This window comes from Planococcus citri, chromosome 4 (genome assembly GCF_950023065.1).
Source record: "Planococcus citri chromosome 4, ihPlaCitr1.1, whole genome shotgun sequence".
Taxonomy (NCBI): Eukaryota; Metazoa; Arthropoda; class Insecta; order Hemiptera; family Pseudococcidae; genus Planococcus; species Planococcus citri.
In genome coordinates this window covers 44,670,168-44,689,837 of record NC_088680.1, presented here as the reverse complement: position 1 = coordinate 44,689,837, position 19,670 = coordinate 44,670,168, and the positions used below count along the sequence as shown (strand labels likewise).

The 19,670-nt window shown below is 32.5% G+C and overlaps 4 protein-coding genes across 11 annotated transcripts in view; 2 read left to right on the top strand and 2 right to left on the bottom strand.

The window, feature by feature from the left end:
* Positions 1 to 96: 96 nt before the first annotated feature.
* Positions 97 to 1,776, bottom strand: LOC135842606 (natterin-4-like). Of its 3 annotated transcripts, none has more exons than XM_065360153.1 (4): positions 1,449 to 1,776; positions 698 to 921; positions 469 to 612; positions 97 to 349 (listed from the first exon to the last, which is right to left on the bottom strand). In XM_065360153.1, the coding sequence occupies exons 2-4, from the start codon at positions 899 to 901 to the stop codon at positions 263 to 265; spliced, it is 435 nt and encodes a 144-aa protein (XP_065216225.1). In that variant the 5' UTR covers positions 902 to 921; positions 1,449 to 1,776; the 3' UTR covers positions 97 to 262. The 3 variants fall into 3 exon arrangements, with proteins under 3 accessions (XP_065216225.1, XP_065216224.1, XP_065216223.1); XM_065360152.1 differs by having other exon boundaries at positions 1,453 to 1,774; XM_065360151.1 differs by lacking the exon at positions 1,449 to 1,776 and adding an exon at positions 1,097 to 1,343.
* A 1,356-nt stretch (positions 1,777 to 3,132) lies between these two features.
* On the top strand, positions 3,133 to 5,128 carry LOC135842604 (uncharacterized). 3 transcript variants are annotated; one of them, XM_065360148.1, is made up of 6 exons: positions 3,133 to 3,282; positions 3,385 to 3,498; positions 3,572 to 3,763; positions 3,960 to 4,069; positions 4,148 to 4,274; positions 4,352 to 5,128. In XM_065360148.1, exons 3-6 carry the CDS (start codon positions 3,633 to 3,635, stop codon positions 4,845 to 4,847), a joined length of 864 nt encoding a protein of 287 aa, XP_065216220.1. In that variant the 5' UTR covers positions 3,133 to 3,282; positions 3,385 to 3,498; positions 3,572 to 3,632; the 3' UTR covers positions 4,848 to 5,128. The 3 variants fall into 3 exon arrangements, with proteins under 3 accessions (XP_065216220.1, XP_065216219.1, XP_065216218.1); XM_065360147.1 differs by having other exon boundaries at positions 3,133 to 3,303; XM_065360146.1 differs by having other exon boundaries at positions 3,133 to 3,498.
* Positions 5,129 to 6,048: 920 nt separating this feature from the next.
* On the bottom strand, positions 6,049 to 7,830 carry Sod1 (Superoxide dismutase 1). Its single transcript, XM_065360149.1, has 4 exons — positions 7,575 to 7,830; positions 6,911 to 7,007; positions 6,384 to 6,571; positions 6,049 to 6,306 (listed from the first exon to the last, which is right to left on the bottom strand). Exons 1-4 carry the CDS (start codon positions 7,641 to 7,643, stop codon positions 6,199 to 6,201), a joined length of 462 nt encoding a protein of 153 aa, XP_065216221.1. The 5' UTR covers positions 7,644 to 7,830; the 3' UTR covers positions 6,049 to 6,198.
* Positions 7,831 to 8,258: 428 nt separating this feature from the next.
* LOC135842599 (uncharacterized) overlaps positions 8,259 to 19,670 on the top strand; it is a 42,957-nt gene continuing 31,545 nt past the window's right edge. The window contains exons 1-2 of one of the 4 annotated variants that reach the window (XM_065360138.1): positions 8,259 to 8,439; positions 10,121 to 10,170. In XM_065360138.1, the coding sequence (XP_065216210.1) occupies positions 10,158 to 10,170 (13 nt within the window). In that variant the 5' untranslated portion in view covers positions 8,259 to 8,439; positions 10,121 to 10,157. Of the gene's footprint in view, positions 8,440 to 9,605; positions 9,759 to 10,120; positions 10,171 to 11,237; positions 11,361 to 13,224; positions 13,611 to 19,670 lie in introns of those variants that run through there. The other 3 variants (XM_065360139.1, XM_065360135.1, XM_065360137.1) reach the window with 3 other exon arrangements.

Here is a 19,670-nt window from a genome sequence, read left to right as displayed (position 1 = left end):
TCAGAGAGGAAATCTTAATGTTGGTGACTCATTAATTTATGACGTCATCGAAACGCGTAAGTGTTAATTACTCATTGAATTAATAAACTAGTCATATACCGATAAAACAGAATTGCATTTTATTCGATTAAATTAAGCAGATAAGGTACGGGGAAAAAATTAAAAAATAACATAACAAATGAAACATTATTGGATAATGAAATGATACAACATTAGAAATGTTTCGTAAAATACACACTAAGCTATATCGATACCTCAAAGATTACATTTGTACTGCTACTTCATACTCATGATGGCGTACTTCTTGACCTCCGAATGGAATGTATAAGCATCCATGACTCGGATGTATCTGGTAAAACAAATTTCCAAATAATATTAGCTTGCTTAAAATACACATTTAATTCAAAAATACATTCAATTAGGTAATACAGACAGGTAAGTAAATTAGGCAAATTGTGAATTACATACCTTTCCAGGAGTCAAAGAACCCTCGTGCATAATGCGACCTATGTACAATTTTTCGCCTTCTCTGGTTGTTCCTGCGACAATAGCATTGTGTGGTACTTCACCATTTCTAGCAAACTGCCAAGCAACGTTTGCACTACAAAGAACCTAGAGAAGAAAAAAGCATTATGAAGTAAAAATACCACACTAATTAAAACTTAAGCTGATTAAATTTAAGATGATTAATTCTTACTTCGTATTCGTGTTTGGTTGTTTCTCCTCCTGCGAATGGTATATAAGCTGCTCCATGATGTGGGGCAATTTTACAAGGCACAAGATCACCTTCGTGGAAAGCTCTACCAACGTATAATGGTGCACCATCTATATCTCTACCTGCCAAAACTGCATTAGGCGGAACACTTCCATGAGATCCGGATACCCAAGCGTATGAACCCATATCTGGTCTCCAACCGTAACCTAAAATTAAAATTAATTTTACATAATAATTTGCATCTTTTCTATATTCAATCTATACTCAATTTGTGCTTAATGCAGTTAAGAAGACCCGCCCTTCAAATCAGCTCACTAATCCTATCTAAATTTAGTTATTAGAAACCTTAGAGTTGTATCTGAACTTGAAACATTTACTTACTCATTTTTTCAATAAATTGCTCGATTAACTATTTAAAAAAATTGCACAAATATACGACACGCAAGCAGTTCAATTTGTTTCTACACGTAATGCTTAAATAGTTGGGTACTCAATCGCAGTAAGAACTTATTTCTGAGATATGGTAAACACAGTTATCGCAGCCCACATGAGCTCATAATACACTTTCAATGCATACGAGAGGGGCTGAATAAATCTGACTTTATCTATATTATTATCTCTATAAAAACCCAACGTAGAACCTAAACCTATACGACACATAGATATATACACTTAAAACCATATGAAATATATCGCGAAAATAAAAATTAGGTAAGTAATTAATTACTCATACTCACTCGTTACGTCGAAAATCGTTGTCAAAGTTAAACCTTCGGTGCACTTGATGCAATAGTATTTAACACGTATTTAACAGAATTAACGTTTAAATAAGATTCGCAATCGGTTGAATAGTCTATAATTTCTCACCTCTCGACACTAACACTGCCTAGGTAGGTAAATGATGGCAGAAATATTCACTGCAGTCGAGCTGCAAATAATGAATCAGCTGCGAAGCTGTGAAATAACAAACAGTTCTGTAACGTTAGTTCGATAATTGAAAATTTTCTATTGTCAAATGATGATAATGTAACCTTTCTAGAAGTTTTTTCTGCGTATGTATGAGACTACGAATACTTAGTCATGTTTGTACGTGGGTAACGTGGTGTTCTGGGTATTTATTTACAGCCGACTATCTCGAGCATAAATTCTTGTCAGTACTGATAAATTCAAAGTAAGCAGGGTTTTCTGAAAAATGGAAAAGTACTTACTAAATGAAATGGGATACCTATCAAAGTAGTGATAAGACACGCTGAGCTGATAATTTATTCGATGTAAAAGTAGGTAATTTTACCTACTAGCATTTTTTATGCTTATGGGACAATTTATTTTTGACTAAGTAGGTTACCTAGGTAGGTGTACACTTTAAATTTAAAACATAGGTGTTTCAAAGTTTGCGGCTTATCTCAAATTTCCAATAACCTACTTTCCTTTGAAATATTTTTTGAAAAATTAGATAATAGGTATACTTGCATAACAGATTCTCAACAATTATTATTATTGTTATTACAGTGAAACAAACATTAGTTAGTAGGTAAAATAGACTTATACTTACCTACTCAAGATGATATTTACAAATGTTCCATAACTATTATTACAACTTACAGGTAGGTAGGTATGATAGATGAAGACCTCGAGAAAATTTTTCGGTTACAATTCTTTGAATGAAGCCGTGGGCACTGGATATTAACAGAAGATACTGAGGGATTGTAGATGGGTAATAGGTACCTATCCAAAAAGACATAAGCAAATTTTCGAACTCATTCGAGGTCCCATGACTCAAAAAAATGACTTGAGTGAGTGTGTGGTTGTTCGAAACGTGAAAAATGGTCTTATTCATATCTTTTACAATTACAAACACGTGTTTTTTCCACAAAGCTCTGGCAGGACTAGCAACTAACCAAACAAAAGTGGAAGAAGCACTGAGCTTTTAAGCTTCGATCAAACTTCTAATTGTCAAAACTTAACTCTAGAGTTTTGAAGTCAATTAACGTAAATGTACTTACGTGGAAGAAGACGCTCAACAGATTTGAACTTTTGAGCTTATTAAAACTTCTTATTGCTTGAATATTTGACGCGGGAGCTTTAATTAATGTCAATTCAATAATCAAATAATCAACGAAACATCTTTTATTTTAGAATTTGAATCAAGTATAATAATAAGTACATACCTAATAATTATGTCAGTCTATTATTTATTTATTATTTAATGAAAAAATCATTGAGATTTTTGTCATTTTGCATTTTTGGTTAAGGTACGAAAAATTTTCGTATCAACAGATTAATTTGTAAAATCCGTGGGCGTGGACCCGTGCCATTATTATTATTTATTACATTTACATGCAATTTGAATTTTCTTTCAAGGAAAAATTGTTTAAAAAATTAATTTTTTAATAAAAAATAAAAATAAAATTTTTGTTAGTCAGATCAGCTGATTTATGATGGGCACGTTCACGTAACACTGGTAATTTACCGTAATTTCATTTTTACCCAATCCGAGTGAAATAATTCATTGATAACTGGAGTCCATTTCTGTGATAAAAAAGGAATTTTTTTAATTAATTGCAAAAGTAATCCTCTCTCAGAGAAAAGTTATTACATATTATTCAATATTAATTACCCCAGACGTTTCAATTGTTCACCGCGATTATTATTTTTTACTGAACTTTCAGGATCAAATGGAATGGAAGTGATCAATGTAGATCAAGTGATCAGCTGATCAATTTCGCAGCTACGTTTTACTTCCTCAAGAACCACTCCTCAGGCTGTAAAAACCAGGAGACCAGGTCAGTAATCCGGAGTATGTATCACTTTTTGACAAACAATCTCATATTTTAACCAATTTTTATAATTTGTCAGGTACCTGAGGCATTCTAATAGTTCGTTCTGCTGAAGCTCATATTTCTCCATACTCAGCGGTATGGAACGATACGACGATGCTAGAAAAAGACGTGATTTGCAGAAAATATTCGTAAAACAAGTCTTGTTAAATAAAGTGTTTGTTGGGCGATATACTGAACGAAGACTGATTGAATCTTTATCCAAATATGCGTACGTATCTCCAATGTTTTAATCCATATTATGATCAACATCAAGTTTTCTTTTGCACCAATCAACTTTGTTTCCTCATATCTAATCTACCTACATACATCATGTTTCAATTTAAATGACTCTAATTAAGTACTTATACGCAAAGATTTCTGTAAGTGTGCGGCAATTTATCTGATTTGATTTTAATTTGTTACAGCGATGTTATCGAAGTTGATCAAAAAGACCATGAATTTAACAATACCCTTAATAAGGTTAATGAAAAGCTGGGAAGTTGTTCAAATGAACGAATGATCAGCTGTATTTCAGGTGAAAACACATCAAGTTCACCCTTTTAGTTGTAATAACTGTTGCCGAAATATTAATTGATAAATCTCTTTTGTTTAGGTGATCAAACCGAAGGGTATTCCATTTTCACTGATTTATCTGGTTGTGCATTTGGTTCTTATTGGTTTATGATCAAAGATGTAATGTTTACCGATACTTCTGTATCCATTATCGTTAAATGTTTACGGTAAGTAATATTTTTCAATTGAAAAAAAATTTGCCATCACGAAGAAGCTATCTAATTTTGAAACGTTTATTTTCCAGAACTTATGAAGTGGACGTTGAGCCATTAACAACCAAATATCTTTCAGAAGTTTGGAATAATTTCGATTACTCGAAATTCATATCTAGTGTTTTACATAACATTGCATCCGTCTGCACTAAAGAAAATATTATCAGCACTTTTCGTTTTTTAAGCGCAGTATTTTTATCTTTAGCTGTCGGTTCTTATGAATTATTACAATTATTATTAAAATTCTTTCACGAACTGAATAACACGTTTCACATCTGCGTGCCCGTATTAATCGCAGCTATCGAAGGTCTGACCAAAGCTTTCGGCGGTTTACTAATTTTTTTCACGTATTTATTTAAAAAAGAATCGTCACAAAAAATGCCTAATTTTAATTTACAAAATAAACCGAAATATTTGCAATATAATCCGAATACGAGTAATAAATACGCTTCCTATCAAACACCCAATCGAGGTTTCCATTACGAGGATAGTAAAAATAATTTCTACTACAATCAAAATGTGCGCTGAAACTGGGCATTTTTCTGTTTTGTTTATGAATTGAATGTTGAGTGTGGACACATTTTGCTGTGAGCTAAGAAGTCAATAATTTATAATTTATGATCGAAACTTCAATCAAAGTATAAACTTTTTTACAGTGTCATTTATCGATATTATTTCGATCAAGCATTTTTGTTTCTAAGTTGATTTTTTGAGTGCTTTTTAACGAAGTATTATTATTTTGTTTTGTAAACTTTGTTACTTATATTTTTTAATGTAAAAATTTAATAAATTGTTTTCGTCACAAACAATGATCACCTTTTTTGTCTTGTACTATACATAATCGACATTTCAACCAGAAAGTCGTGGAAATTGATTTTCAGCCGAGGTTAAGTTGTAAAAGTGATGTTGGCTCGTTGAAAATTTGTTTGATTATTCATCAATAATTATTACTTCGGTTCGCTTCAATGTTCGAAATTTTTTATAAAAAATCATCTGTTCTGATTTGAGAAAACGTTTGAAGAAAAAATCAGCTCACTTAATTTTCAAGTTCTAACATTTTCTGATAGTGCTGCGACACCAGCAGCTTTTTTTCATGTACAAAATGAAAAAATGTTCAGCTGGATTTCCTCCCATTTTAAAATAAGACTCACATACCCTATTACGGCCATGAAAATAATTTATGTGATGGGAGCGTAATTACGTACATACATCGCTGTCTCGCAATTTGGAAGAAGCTTATTCTGACGATTTATTTTTTCAAGCCTATAGCCAATCAAATATTAGGATCCCATTAAAAGTTCGAATCCTCATGTTTTAAAGCAGAGTGAAAATTGAATGAAATGTGGATCAAGATCTCAAGTACAAATATGCACCCGAAAGCAGAAAAATATCTCGGAAACATAAATTAGACGAAGGAAAGCAAAAAACCTATCAATGGTCAAAGAACACCGATGGAAAAAGTAAGGAAATAAGGACTAAGATTACAAATCAAATAATAAACGAAAAAATTTTGTCATTCTTTTTAAATCGTGTATTATTAATGTATACGTTTGTTTGAACTACTCCAAGAAATATCAAGGTGATCAAGTAAAATTAAAAATGGAAAATTTACTCGTATATAATTAGATGTTTACGTTACTTACGATTACGAAACTCTACCTGAACTTAAAAAGCAAAAAAAGGAGAAGGAAAAGAAAATGTACAAATTCGAAGAAGAACGAAACGAAAGTAAAAATGATGAATACGATTGTATTTTATATAACCGATGAGGTAAAAACTACAATATAAACATACGAACTAAATTTGGTATACGTGAATTTTTAAGAAGGAATGACCACAACAATAACCGGATTAGGTTCGAAACAAATAATAACGCTATTTATTTGGTAAGTCCAATAACGCCACAAGCTAATCTTGCTCCAGCGTTACCGGTGGAAAGGCTCAATTCGTGTCCACCCTTTCCTAAATCGTCGGGGTCAGCGTGAACCTAAAACAAGGTGAGAAAAGGTTAGAAAACACTCGATTACAAAATCACTTCCAGAGTATGCATTCAAACTTATTTACCACTATAGTTCTTCCAACTACACTGAGTGGACCACTGAGGGAAATAATGGAATCCTTGATATTTATTTTGGCCACTCCACTACTGTCAGCTACTACGTTTCCTAAATCGCCGACATGACGTACGCCATCTTCCGGAGCACCGTGCGTCTTACTGAAAGGATTGAAGTGCGCACCGGCACTTGTACAACCTACGATAAAGTTCAATAAACATTAAAAATTCTTGCATGTAAAGATAAACATAAACGAAATAAAAAGCGTTGCACACGGCACGTCGAATCTTGTATGAACTTCCCACCCGCCGGCTTCCGTATGCCGATAAGCAAAATAAATGAATCCTATATGAATAGTATTGTATTCAAATGAAAAATGAAATGCTCGAATATAGTGTACCCAATTACCATAACTTATCGACAACAAAGTCAAGGTCGAGTGAGCAATTATGATATAATAGAAAAATCGTCGAATGTGATAAATGACAGAAAATGTATCCTTTCACACGACTTTATCGAAGTGAAAAAGAAACCAACCGTTGGTATTATCTCCAAATTCGTGAACGTGGAATCCGTGTAAACCTTCTTTCAATCCACAAATTTCACCGGTAACTTCAACGGGATCTTTCTCGCCCTGAAATAAAATTCAAAATAGGTTAATCGCAGATAGAAATCGATTATTCAGATAGGGAGGGGTTAAAAATTTCTATTGAAGATGAATATTATCGTTTATGAAAACGCTGAATTTTACTATTTTCTGACCAGTGACCAGTGTTAACATGCTATAATGCAGATGACCCTGGTACACTAAATAAATAGGTACATTCTTATCTCTCCCATTTTTAAACCTGTTTGAACCATGCACAGAACTATGCTAATTTACAGGAATGTTCTAGAAGACGTATACCTAATTGACGTACATTTTGTTTAAGCATAGAACATACCTACTTTAAATAAATGTAATAATTTCAACGATATAAGTTAATGTAGATTCAGAAAGAACAGAATTTTGTTCACAGAGCAAACAAACTGAAATCACCCACGTGAATATTGATTTTTTTTCCTAATGACTTCGAACCTATACGAGCGATTATTTCACGTGGAACTTGAAAATTACTCGATATGAAATGCAGCATTTTGTGAAAATGGAACTAAATTACAATGAAGAATCTAATTTACACAATATTGCGTAAATACTTACGTTTTGTGTGAAATATACCGTCCCCTTCACATTTTCACCGTTCAAAACACATACGGCTTTAACTGGCATTCTACTTTCAACTAAACCTATTTTGACAGAAATAAAAAGCACACCCCCGAATCAAAAACTACTCACAGTAACTTGAAATTTAACTTAATCAAAAGCAGACGAACTTAAGCCTAATTTGACGATCGAATCGCACAGCAAGACAGAACTTTTTCTGAGCTTTCAAAAAACTGGACGAAACTGGCGGTAGATAGCAGAGTATTTATCAGTACAATTTCAGAACTACCAACATACCCGCGTTATCTTAGAATTATTTTTTCACGTGCAACACTGTTTTACTGTATTCTCATTGGGTGATTTTGAATATTTATCTGATGTCATAAGGCGAATATCCAATCATAAATCGGCTAAGTTTGGTACACGCTTCAAACTCTAGGTTCTCTTTCGACAAATTGTTATTTTTCGTTATTTTATTTTTCCTCGTTTATTGAACTAAAGCATGAAATTCGCGTAAAAATCAAAGTTCAACTTGAATTCATCGTTAACGAACATAAATTAACCTAATAAATAGTACAATCGAACACTCTAATCAAAAAATAATTAATTTTTTTCCAATTTTTTCCCCACTTCCTGCTATAAAAAATCAAAGTAAACAACAACAATCAAAAAATCTATGTCAATTTTGTAATCCATGGAATTTATTTGCAGTCCGTTTTTTGCATTCGTCAAAATAGCAAATGTGCAATTTATGCAATGATTATTTAATTGGTGAACTGATATTTCTAGTTTGATTATGGTTTATTTTAATTTATCATTTCTTACAATTGCTTTCGAGTGATTCTCATGTGTGCTTGCTGAGGTTAGTATTACTTTTTTATCTCATTTGGCAAATTACGTATACCTCTCTCCACCGTGCTTAGCGCATATCTACAAATTGAAATTGCATTGCATTCTTATTGCACTTTCAAAACAGAGGCTACATTCTCCTATATTGCATTTAGTAAGATTTAGCATATGATAAGAGTGTTATGTCATGCGATACGGGTAGTTGAAGTGAAGCGGAAAAACCATCTGCTCGACACACGACACATAATATGCTGTTTATTCGATGAAAACTAATTTGAATGTATCAGTAGAACCCCACTGAAATATGTTGAGCATTTGAAAGGTCGAGAATCCAACCTACCAATTATTATATTACCAGCATTCATGTAAGAATTGAATTCAATCCGATGGTAGATAATTATCTGCTCGTCTAGTCAACTCTATTCACTCCTGAGAAAATTCTCTCAATCGGCTATCAAAGGAGTTTTTAAGAGTTTGATGAATTAATAGAATTATATTACTCCAGAGGAGTAATTGCAACTTCTCAATGAGTAAAAATTGTTTGAAATTTTTCGTCGTAAATTTCAAATCACAATGCATAATGTGTAACGATTGTTCTATTGCATTGCATTACGTATAGAAAATGTTGAATTTACACCGTAGTTTATTTACTATGTATGCCATATGCGTTCATATAGTGAATTATTGATAAGTAATATTCATCGATTTATAATTTTTTATGGTTAGATTGGAGTAGCCGTGTGCAAAAAATTTTAATTTTCGGTACGTCGAATCATTTTCACTCAAAAATTAACAACATTTTTCGGCATTTATGTTCAATTAAAGATTAATTGAGGCAATTTACAACGTTTGAGAGTTATTTTAATCGTAAAGGCATCGAGATTTCGTCACCCTGTCCCATTACATCCGACTCAACCAAAGTAAACATTTTTTTCAAAAAATTCTCTTCGTCATATCAATGGAAAAGTTATTTTTGACCGATAAACTTTTCAGCTCTAAAAGGCCAAAAAGTTCGAACTTTTATGGCAACGCTTTTGTCAACAGATGGTTCAAATTGGCAACACCGTAGCTTGTCCAATGGTAATGAATGAGAATTGTACCCTTAAAAGTTAAGGGTGTAGGTGCATTGGTTTTCTTCACCCCTAAGTTCGACCGAGTATGTATGTACGTTTAACATAACAAATCGATAGATAGTATACTCCTATATTTTTCGTGGATAGTTGTGCTTCTCTCTGTTAAATTTTCTTTTTTATTAAACAAGAATTTCCAATATTTAAAAAATAATGTGAACCGTTGAAAATTATCTGTTCATTACACGTCGAATTGCATGAAGTAAGGTGTAGTTGATTCTGTTTATTTTACTTCCAACGCGTCCTAATTAGATAACTGCACACTTCACTCTGCCTAAACATATGATTAAATCGTAATTCTACGAAATTTCCATCAGTTATGATCCATGTATACGATTGATTTGTCATAACATCGTATTCAACTGTGCGAAATAATAATGTAGTGCTACCTTATTGTTATAAATTGAATTTCTTTGATCTGGAATGAGTCATCGTTTGTAGTGGGAGGTGTTCGTGTAGCGTGTAAATAATATCGCGCAAAACACGGCAGAAAGGCTCCAGAGTACTATAGAATTTTTCTCAAATCGAAATTTAACGTTACTCTTTATTTTTAATTTGTTACAGATGCTAGGAGACAACATGAAACGGACTCGGAAAAAATATGGATAAATTGAGTAAGTTGAAATATTAGAATTTCATCTTGGGGTATTCTCTAACAACTTCCGTAATAAGTAATTTAAATTATACGTTTTAATTAAACTCGGTCAAACGTTTAATGATGAGGGTTCAAGTGCTTCACTTATTGACCGCGAAGGGAGGTTTTAAATAATTTGTAGGTACCTTACTTACCTACCTACTTATTTACAGCTTATTTTCTTTTGGATCAGTACGTTTTAATGTGGAAGGACATTTATAGATTTTCAAAAATTTACTGATGAATGTATGGAATTTCTTACACATGCTCGATACCACAACCTTCCAGAATTTGATTAATGGGATTTTGAAAGGAATTCATAACGGATGTTTTCGTGCGGATGAGAAATGCTTCAAATTTATGAAAAATAAGAGTGATGATCATTCAAAGGATCCCATTTATTTTAATTTAAATTGTTGGCAGCCTTTCGTTTGATTCAATAGTTTTAAAAATAATTTTTAGGTTTTCCATTCATTTTCCTCTTGAAAAAAAAAATGAAAACTTCGACTTGGTGTATTGATGGAGGTTGTCTAGTCAAATGAAAAATCCACTGACACGAGATGAGATTGAGCACTCGTTCATTTGAAAAAATATCTTCACATATGGATAGACAATATACCTATTTGATTTGAACAATGTTTATCCTGGAGGAAAATTGATTCAAACTACTTTAATTAATGAAAAATATGAAACTATTCCAGCATCGAAGACCCCTTTCATAATGACATCCGGATGGAAATAAATTCAAAGAAATTCTTAAATAGTATGGAATTTGAAACAATATTATTTGAAAGTAATGAAAGAATCACCATAGGATACTATCGCTGCTCTCATAAGAACTTGCAGTTCCTTGCATTATGGAGCGAAGAAATTATACAGTTTAAAAAGTTGAACACGTGAGATCAATTGGTAAACGAATGTGACGTCTTTTTTCCTGATTATAAAGGGGAGTTTTTAATTTGTATGGAGTGTAGAATCTATTTTTATACGGATGCCTCCGAGAGAGTAGCAGATGCCCGTATGTTTCATAAGAGCGCCAGAAATTAGTTGTTTTTATGTATGTAATGAATGAACTGTGCTCGGACGCGTTCGTGTTTTCAAAATAATCACTAGAGTAGGACATTTTGTGCGTTTGTGATGTAGAAATTTCAGTTCTACGTAACTATTGTAGTAAGTGATGAGAAATTTGTGACGTGTAAGATGCTGATCTCGATACTTTGTACTTAATTGTCCTTGAAAGTGAAAGGGTTTGGTTTTTTGGCCCTTCGAGTGGTCGGTGTTTTGTTTTGTTTTTTTTTTCTATAGTGATTAAGATGGTTCGATGAAGTGGGAGGATATTAGTTCTATCGTCGTGTTGTGAAGGAGTTTTCAAACCGAGTAAATGCATCGTATATTGAATGACTCGTCGAAAATTTTTTCTTCAAGTTGACCTATCAAGATGCTCGTTGAAAATAATTTTTGGCAATTTGAGTGATAGTGAAAGTCTGTGTCTGTCTGAATTAATCCTACTGTGGGTAAACTATCTAAAATATTGCGAGGGCATGAAATTTGAGATTTTTCGTTACCCTTTTTTGATTCAGTATGGTCATAAATGACATTAATGCCTGCAATTTTACAAGGGATCGGCGACCGTAGTGCCCCCTGCTAATTTCTGACGAAATTTTTTATAAGATACACCTCGATTTTTCTAAGACGAGTCTAATCTGAAAATTGGAGGAGCTAGTGCCTTGGTTTGTAGAATTTAGAATTTATCAACTTGGTTTCTGACGAAAGTTTTCACAACGTTTCAAGTAATTTGTGTCAAATCTTACCCAGTTTTGCCCAAATTTTATCAATTTTTGGTGGTTTTAATTGATTTTTATGCTACTTTTATGATTTTTTAATGATACTTTACGTAGGTAATTTTTGCTAAATTTTAATTTCATTTTGATAATATTTAATCAATTTTTGGTTATTTTCTACAACATATTTTGCTGAAGGCTGCAGATTGGCTCGAAAATTGTGATAATGGGATCAAGGGGTCGACTTTAGCTTATAAATTTTGATTAATGCATTTCTGCAGCTCAAAGTTTTGTTCTGAAGTATAGATGAAATACTCTTTCAGTGAGCCAAATTTCAGCTCATGCGATGTTGTTAGTTGAGTTTTTAAAAAATCAACTTTTCATCATTATTCTTGACTTTTTTTCTTTTTAATAACTTCTTTAGTTCTCATTTTTTAAAAATTGGGATACGTTGAGAAAATCATGAGCTCCTCCCCCCTCTCTCTGTTTTCAAGGTCAATACCTCCCTTCAAATCAAAAAATGCCATTCGTTTTGGACGACAACGAATGAAAATGACCCTGAATCCCTTAGTATCTCTCACTCATACACCTCATCATAAAAAAAAACCACACTCTTTTATCCATCGCATTAAAAAGACAGAACCAGAAATGCCCGATTCTAATGTCAACATTATTAGAAAAGGTTCCCACCAACAGGAAGAAGGTATCGAAATTTGTGAAGTAGTAAACGAGAGTATCCGGTAATGAGACAACCGCTAAATGAGACCGGTTAAAGTTGTAAACATTACGGGTGCAGTGTAGCGAAATTATTATAATGAGTTGAAAGAAAAAGTTCACGATGATGTGTTATCGAAAAAAGTTGATTTTTCTGGTTCACGACCCGACGACGAAGACGACGACGACGCCATTATCGAACCGTGAAAACTGTACCACAATTTTATGTTATCATTTTCGAGTTACGAAAATGTATAAACATTTTTATTTTTTCTGATAACAAATTTGAAAAATGGATGTTTGGAAATTTTGAAATATGAAGCATTTTTTTACGCGATGCTCTTTTTTTTTAAAAAAAAAAAAAAAAAGCTCATCAAAATACTCTCGAGTAAATATTTACGCTATAATATGAAAAATATATCAATTCAATATTGGTATACCTAATCGAAGAAGTTGGAAAAATTATCGCCGGATACGCTGCTCGAGCGATAAGAAAACCCTGGGACTTTTAATACGTATACTCAATTACGTATTCAGATAGAAAATAGTACTTAGTATAACTTACGGTCAATCATACAAATTTAGTACTCATTACAGTGGTTACGTAGTCAGTTTGTGATTCATTTTTTTCTTATGTACTTTTCAGCAGTATGTTATATTATTAGTTCGATGAAGTGTGCGATGTTTTTCTCGACTACTTTTCTGATATAATAATTTTCGCGTATCTGTACATTCTCTCACATCGCCATGTTTATCGCGTTAATGTGTTTCGTGAAAACTCTGTTCGATTATTCGAGCAAAAACGTATTTAATAAGAATAAGAAATCGCGTGACGATGTCAAAGCAGCCAAAAAAGCCAAAGTTAAAACTACCTCTACAAAGAAACAAGCCAAACGTAAGAAGAAATTTATTAGGTTTAGGAAAGGTTAGTACATTATGGTGAAATTTCTCCTATTATTATCGTACTTATATGTACCTTTACCGCCTTCTTGTGTAAAAAAGTATAATACCTACCTACGTTGTTATGTTGGTTAAAGAAAAATCCATTGTTGTTTCCTATACCTATAGGTACAGAAGGTACAGTTACCCTTGTGAAATTCATCAACTTGTGGTAGATTGATGTTTGCTCATTTCATACTTGACTCATTTAGGTTTTTTTTAGGTGTTGTATGAATGAGAAAAGGGGGATAGGGGATATCTGGTACCATTTTGTGTGCCCTATGGCGTATAAATAGTAAAGCTACGTGACTTTTTGAACGTAAGTGCTTAAAATACCGAAAGATTTTTGATTTTTTTATCGTTGATTCTGTACGATTTAGATACCTCGAGGTTTCACTTCATTGAAATGAAATCCTAATTAACTCAAATTGATCTTATACGTGGTGGATGAATGAATCAGATGGCTTTAAAGGGTCAGTGAAGTGTTGGTAAAAGGTAGCCTGATTACAAAGGATGAAAAAAGGGATTAATTTGAATGAAAGTGTATTATATATTACATAATTGTGTAAGTTCTAATTCGACTCTCTACACAGAATAAAATCTTAAGAAGTCATTTTGAAGTTGGAGCAGTGAAGGGGGTTTTCCACAACGTCGTATCAATTCAGACTGGTTGTTTAATCAGTATTGACCTCATCGTGTACCCAAGTCCGAGGTTGATTTCAATTTTATCTCTGGTGTTGTTACATTTATGGAAATTATTAACTGGTTTTCCACGTTTCGATGTTCTTATAACTGACTGTTAGTTTATGAGAATTATTTAAATTGTGTTTTCGCGCATGTGTTACTTTTTAGGGGAGAACAAAGGGTAGAAGTGGAAGTTGAGATGATGAGAATGTTAAAAAGAATGGATTTTCAGTCTGAAAATTTATTAGCTATGGATGATTTTTATCCTCAAGCTCAAGGCCTAAAAACAAACAGAGTTATTTGAGGGGTTGAAACATTTAGTGTCATTCGAACAATCTACCAATGTTTCATATTGCTCTTAAAATGTTATTACTATTTGTCATAATACGTATTTTCATGACTCTTGATTCGTTTAAAATGCTTGCGTGACGCCAGTGTTGAGAAATCTCTCGTATAACGCCTGTAATAAATTTAGAAAATTGGAAAATGTCTCCTAAAATGACACATAAAGGCTACCTGTTGAATATTTTACTTATTCAAACAATAGCAGGCTGTTTTTATCAGACTGCGAAAAAAAAGTTGTTGTGTGTTTTGTTTGTCTAGTGGAGATATCATCTTTACCACTGTGGAAAATTTTTAATTTCCAGTTTGTATTCTGAAATGAATTAATTTTTTTTTCTTTGTGGTACTGTAAGGAACTTTTCAATGATGCGGCTATCCATTTTGTTAATTTTTTTTCTACAAAGTGAAGACTCTTAGGGTATTCCACATTTTAGCAAAAAAAAAAAAAAAAAAAATAGTCTGCTGTCCAGTCACAAGAATTTAGAGTTCTGTGGGGCTTTGAATTTTTCAATTACTCCAGAAAACATAATTTCTGGTCATATTTTAATCATAAGCCATTTTCTGAAGACCGAAAAAAAAATCATAAAATTTCACGAAGTGCAAAATGGACATCTAGTCAACTACATACAACTCTTAGAATCTTTTATTTTGGTCATATTCTAGCAACCTTTGCGTTTTGAAGCTCACTTTTGACGTGAGTATTAAAAAAATGTATTTTTAACAGGCCATTATTCAAAAAAAAAAAACAAAAAAAAACATGAAGTCTCCAAAAGCTCAAATACGAAGCAAATGAGCCTCAAAGTGATATGAATAATTATGATGATCGGGATGAAACTAACTAGAATAATTATTTCCAGAATTGAAAATTTTCATTCGCACTTTTGAACATTTTTTACAATGTTTTTCGAATTATTAAGGCTCTCCTTTCTCTGCTTGTATCAAAATTAAGCTTGTAAAACGTGACTTTGGTTGAAATGTGACTAGAAACAAAATTTTCCTATGCTTTATGTGACTTTTATGGGTTCATCAATACAATTTTTGAGATACTTTCAGGGTGTCTTTAACAGGTCCTTGTAGTCAGGAAAAGTACCTTTCTTTCGTCTGAAGGTCCTTTTTCAAAAAAAGTCCTTATTGTCCGAAAGTCGTATTTTTGAATTCACATTTTTGATCAGAATTGAGCAATGAAAATCTCAATTTTCCACGTTTTTGAACGTCAAAATATTCAACTTTGTTTTCTTATTGATCCTATCCTGGATGATTTAAAAGCTGTAAAACAGTATGTAAAGTTAATCATTTTGTTAGAATTTTTGTGAAAATTTTACATTAAAATTGGAGTTTACTAGATAAAGAATTGAACTAAATTGTCATTTTTACAAACTAGGTATTATTTTTTGATTACCTATTTTTTTAAAATTGAAATTGTAACTTTTTAACACTTTTTTCATGGTTATCCAATATTCTCTTCTTTGGCTGTCGACAACTTGGTCTTCATACAGTTGAAGACGTTGAAACGTATCTTTTCTGGTACAAAAAACTTGTTTTTTTTTTATTTTTTCAGACAATTTTTAATTGATTTTTGAATTCAACTTTTTTTTCAATTTTAAAATTAGATTTGACGTTTTCAAATATTTTGACCAAAAAAAAAACCTGTATCAATATCAGCCATATTTTGGAGCAATATTTACCAACATTTCATCAGAACACTTCTCAAATTTAAAAAAAATCGAATCGATTGTTCACAGTTGTAACACTTCGATGAAATTTTAAGAACCACTTTCTTCGATGGTTGATTTCCTAGTATATGTTGTACTATTCTCAATACCCATAACATACGTAAACGTACCTACTCTTACCATAAGTGCGCTCTAATGTAACAATTCGAGTTTATAACTCGTATAACAAACGTCATCATCGTCTCTTGTCGGTATTTGGAATAGAAGTTATTTAAATGAAACCATCGCAGCGCTCGCGCCGTATGATCTTATACATGAACGCGAGATGATGGTTAATATTACGAGATTTTTTTTTATTATATTATTACAAGCGAAGCCGAGGTCTCAACAGGAAATTATTAGTTGAGCGAACAATCATACGGGAATTGTCTGAAGCGAGCCGGTACTTTGAGGGGGGAGGGGGGACTTGTACGTAGATGTCTGTGTAATTTTTGCATACGTAGGCGTAAATTTTATCGATAAAATTGCATCAAGTTGAGTACGATGGCGTCGTCGAGTGTTTTTCATGTCATAAAATGAACAATAATGCATATAAATGTTGATCGTTGAATGAGAAAGTGTTGATGTGGTGGTATCGAAAAGATTACGAAGTGTGATTAATGATGGTTTTGTTTTAAATCGAGAACGAAATTGGATTTATGGAACAATGCTGTCTGACGAGGAAAAGTTTTTTTTTTTTTTTTTTCAAGACCTTGAATACGTGAATTTGTACGAAAGCGAATTGTAAATTCATTAATGCAATTGTACATAAAAAAAAGTTTGATCAATAAAAGTTGAAAAATCGAGTATGTATTTTGGTTTTCGCGGTTTATTCTTACGTTTGTTTTGAAAGAGAAAATGCTGATGCAATTGAAAAATCGGATTAATGAAATTTTATTGGGCCTGCAGCACCCCTAAAAACTAATGATTTGAGTCGAGTTCATTTCATTTGTTAAATAACCCCCTTTTTATCGTTCGATATTACTGTAAGTTCCTTATTTTATTTGGATTTGGAATAAACCAGATTATTCTGGTGGAAGAAATATGTAGGCTTTATTTTTTCAAAATTTCACGAGTCCTTGCCTGAAATTGGTGCAAAAATGGCTTCTCAAGATAGGTTGGGGGGAGGGGGATTCGTCTTGAATAATGTTTCGAGGCAATGATCAGATGAAGTAATGATTGCTGATTGGTTGAGGAATCAAGGAAGGAAAAGTGAAACTAACAACGCAAGGGCAAGGTACATATTAGGTTTGATAGGTACTATTTTTAAAATTTAAGCTTGGTCAAATAGTAATTGGTGGCTAAAAATCTATTCTATGTATCTAACGTAAGATATATTTTCTACAATGAACACACACATAGACTAACATGCTTACCCATTATCACGTCGTCCTGAATTAATATGTCGTGTCTGTAGCAAACTGCGATTTCAAATTAGTTATGTGTAGAATTTGAATGCAATTTGTGGTAAAATTTTACCAACGCGATGGTGACGGTGAAAAAGAATTACATTTACGATGCCAGAACGTCTATGGGATTTGTTCCAAAATAAATAAGAACGTAGTTATTCGAAGGAGTTAGCAAAATGTGACACTTGTACGTAAAAAAATAAACCTAGTCATCGATATTCGATTCGTTGTACAGATTGAAGGTTTTTTCGATCATTCATGTATCAAAAATCCATATTTTTATCCAATTTTGTTACATATAGGGGTTTGGCAAAGGTGTAAGCGTAATCCATCAAGTTATAAAGACCGCTTCAACATTGAAAAATTATTCAATGACAAAAGATGAGCGGATGAATTTAATATATGTGAAGCGTTAAAATCGGAACAATTATTTAGTGAAAGTTGACTGATAAAGATATAAGCCATGACACTGATTTCATGTCAAAGTGTCGCGGGTCATCTGCCACGTTCTCGTAGATCTAATTATATCTTCAATTTCTTTACAGAGCTGTAGGTACGAGTACATCAAAGAATAAGTCTCATATTCGGTACTTATGGTTTCTTTTCTTATACTTTGTGTACTTAAAAACTTTGAAAGGATCCACGCTTCTTTAAAATTTATACGTATTCGCCACCGCCTAGTTATTCAAATCTACTACGACCGTGCTTGTATGTATTTCGAATTCAAGGAAGCCACAACGATGGTGAATTTTGATGGTTTTATACGTAAATAAAAAGTTTAACATGTGAATGAAGTGCTGCCTGATCACGATTTCAACGAGTTTCCTGTCAAGTTAACGGGTGTTTTTTCGATACATTCGCGTACGGAATATCGAGAATTTTTCTTTTTATTTTATTACACTCTTGTATTCTTCCGTAGAGATTTAGGAAGTGCGTATGTGAGTAGCGAGTACGTATACCTACTACGTAAGTAATAACGAGACGAAGGTTTTATTATCTTTGTGATTGGAAGAGAGGTTTTTGGACAATTTTTTCTTCTCATCGAAAGTGGGATTTTTATTTATGTGTTCCAGGTCGTTATTTTATATGGTTGGCCAGTTAGATATGTACTTATAGTGTTGGACTTTTGGGGTAAAGGTTTGAAATCGAGCCAAAAAAAGACTGGAAATATTTTATAAAATGAAGGGCTGAAGTAAAACCATTTTTAAATTAATGTTTTTATTGTTTGTTTGTGTATTTGTTTGTTTTTTAAAATGGAAAAGTTTTATAAAAATGATGTGGGCGAGGTAATTACGAGTATCTGAGAGGAGCCATAATTATATTTTGCTAGTCTGTTGAATCTGAAGCCTAGTGTACCATTACCTCGATTTGTGACTGTCATCAAAATTTTGATCAAAATCGATTTTTTGAAAGATTTTTCAAAGGTTCAAATGCAAAAATACGTTCTCTGTAATAAATAGGTAAATAAAAATGAAAAATGAAAATCGAGAAAAATAATCAATTATTACAAGTCTTTTTTAAAAAATTTTTTTGTCCCTGCTTTTTGAAGAAAAAAATGTCAATAATATCAACATGAATAATTCACGAAAGTATTCACTTTTTTGTTCTTTTACAACTGGTTGCACTTCCATTTTTTTCCTAAAGGTAGCAAAGCCCTGAATTTGGCGAAAATTGTTGAAGTTTCCAGCAGAAAGTCTCAGCTTTTGTCAAAATTACAAAAAGTGTTGTTTCTTGCCAAAAATTTCTAAAAATTATCGCTTGCTTGCAAAAAATTTCAAATGTCTTACTTTTTTCCAAAAATTGATCAAAAGTCTCGCTTTATTGCCGAATAATCTCAAAAAGCCTTGCTTGTTGCTGAAATGTCAAAGTATCACTTTTTGTAAATATTTTCCAAAAGGT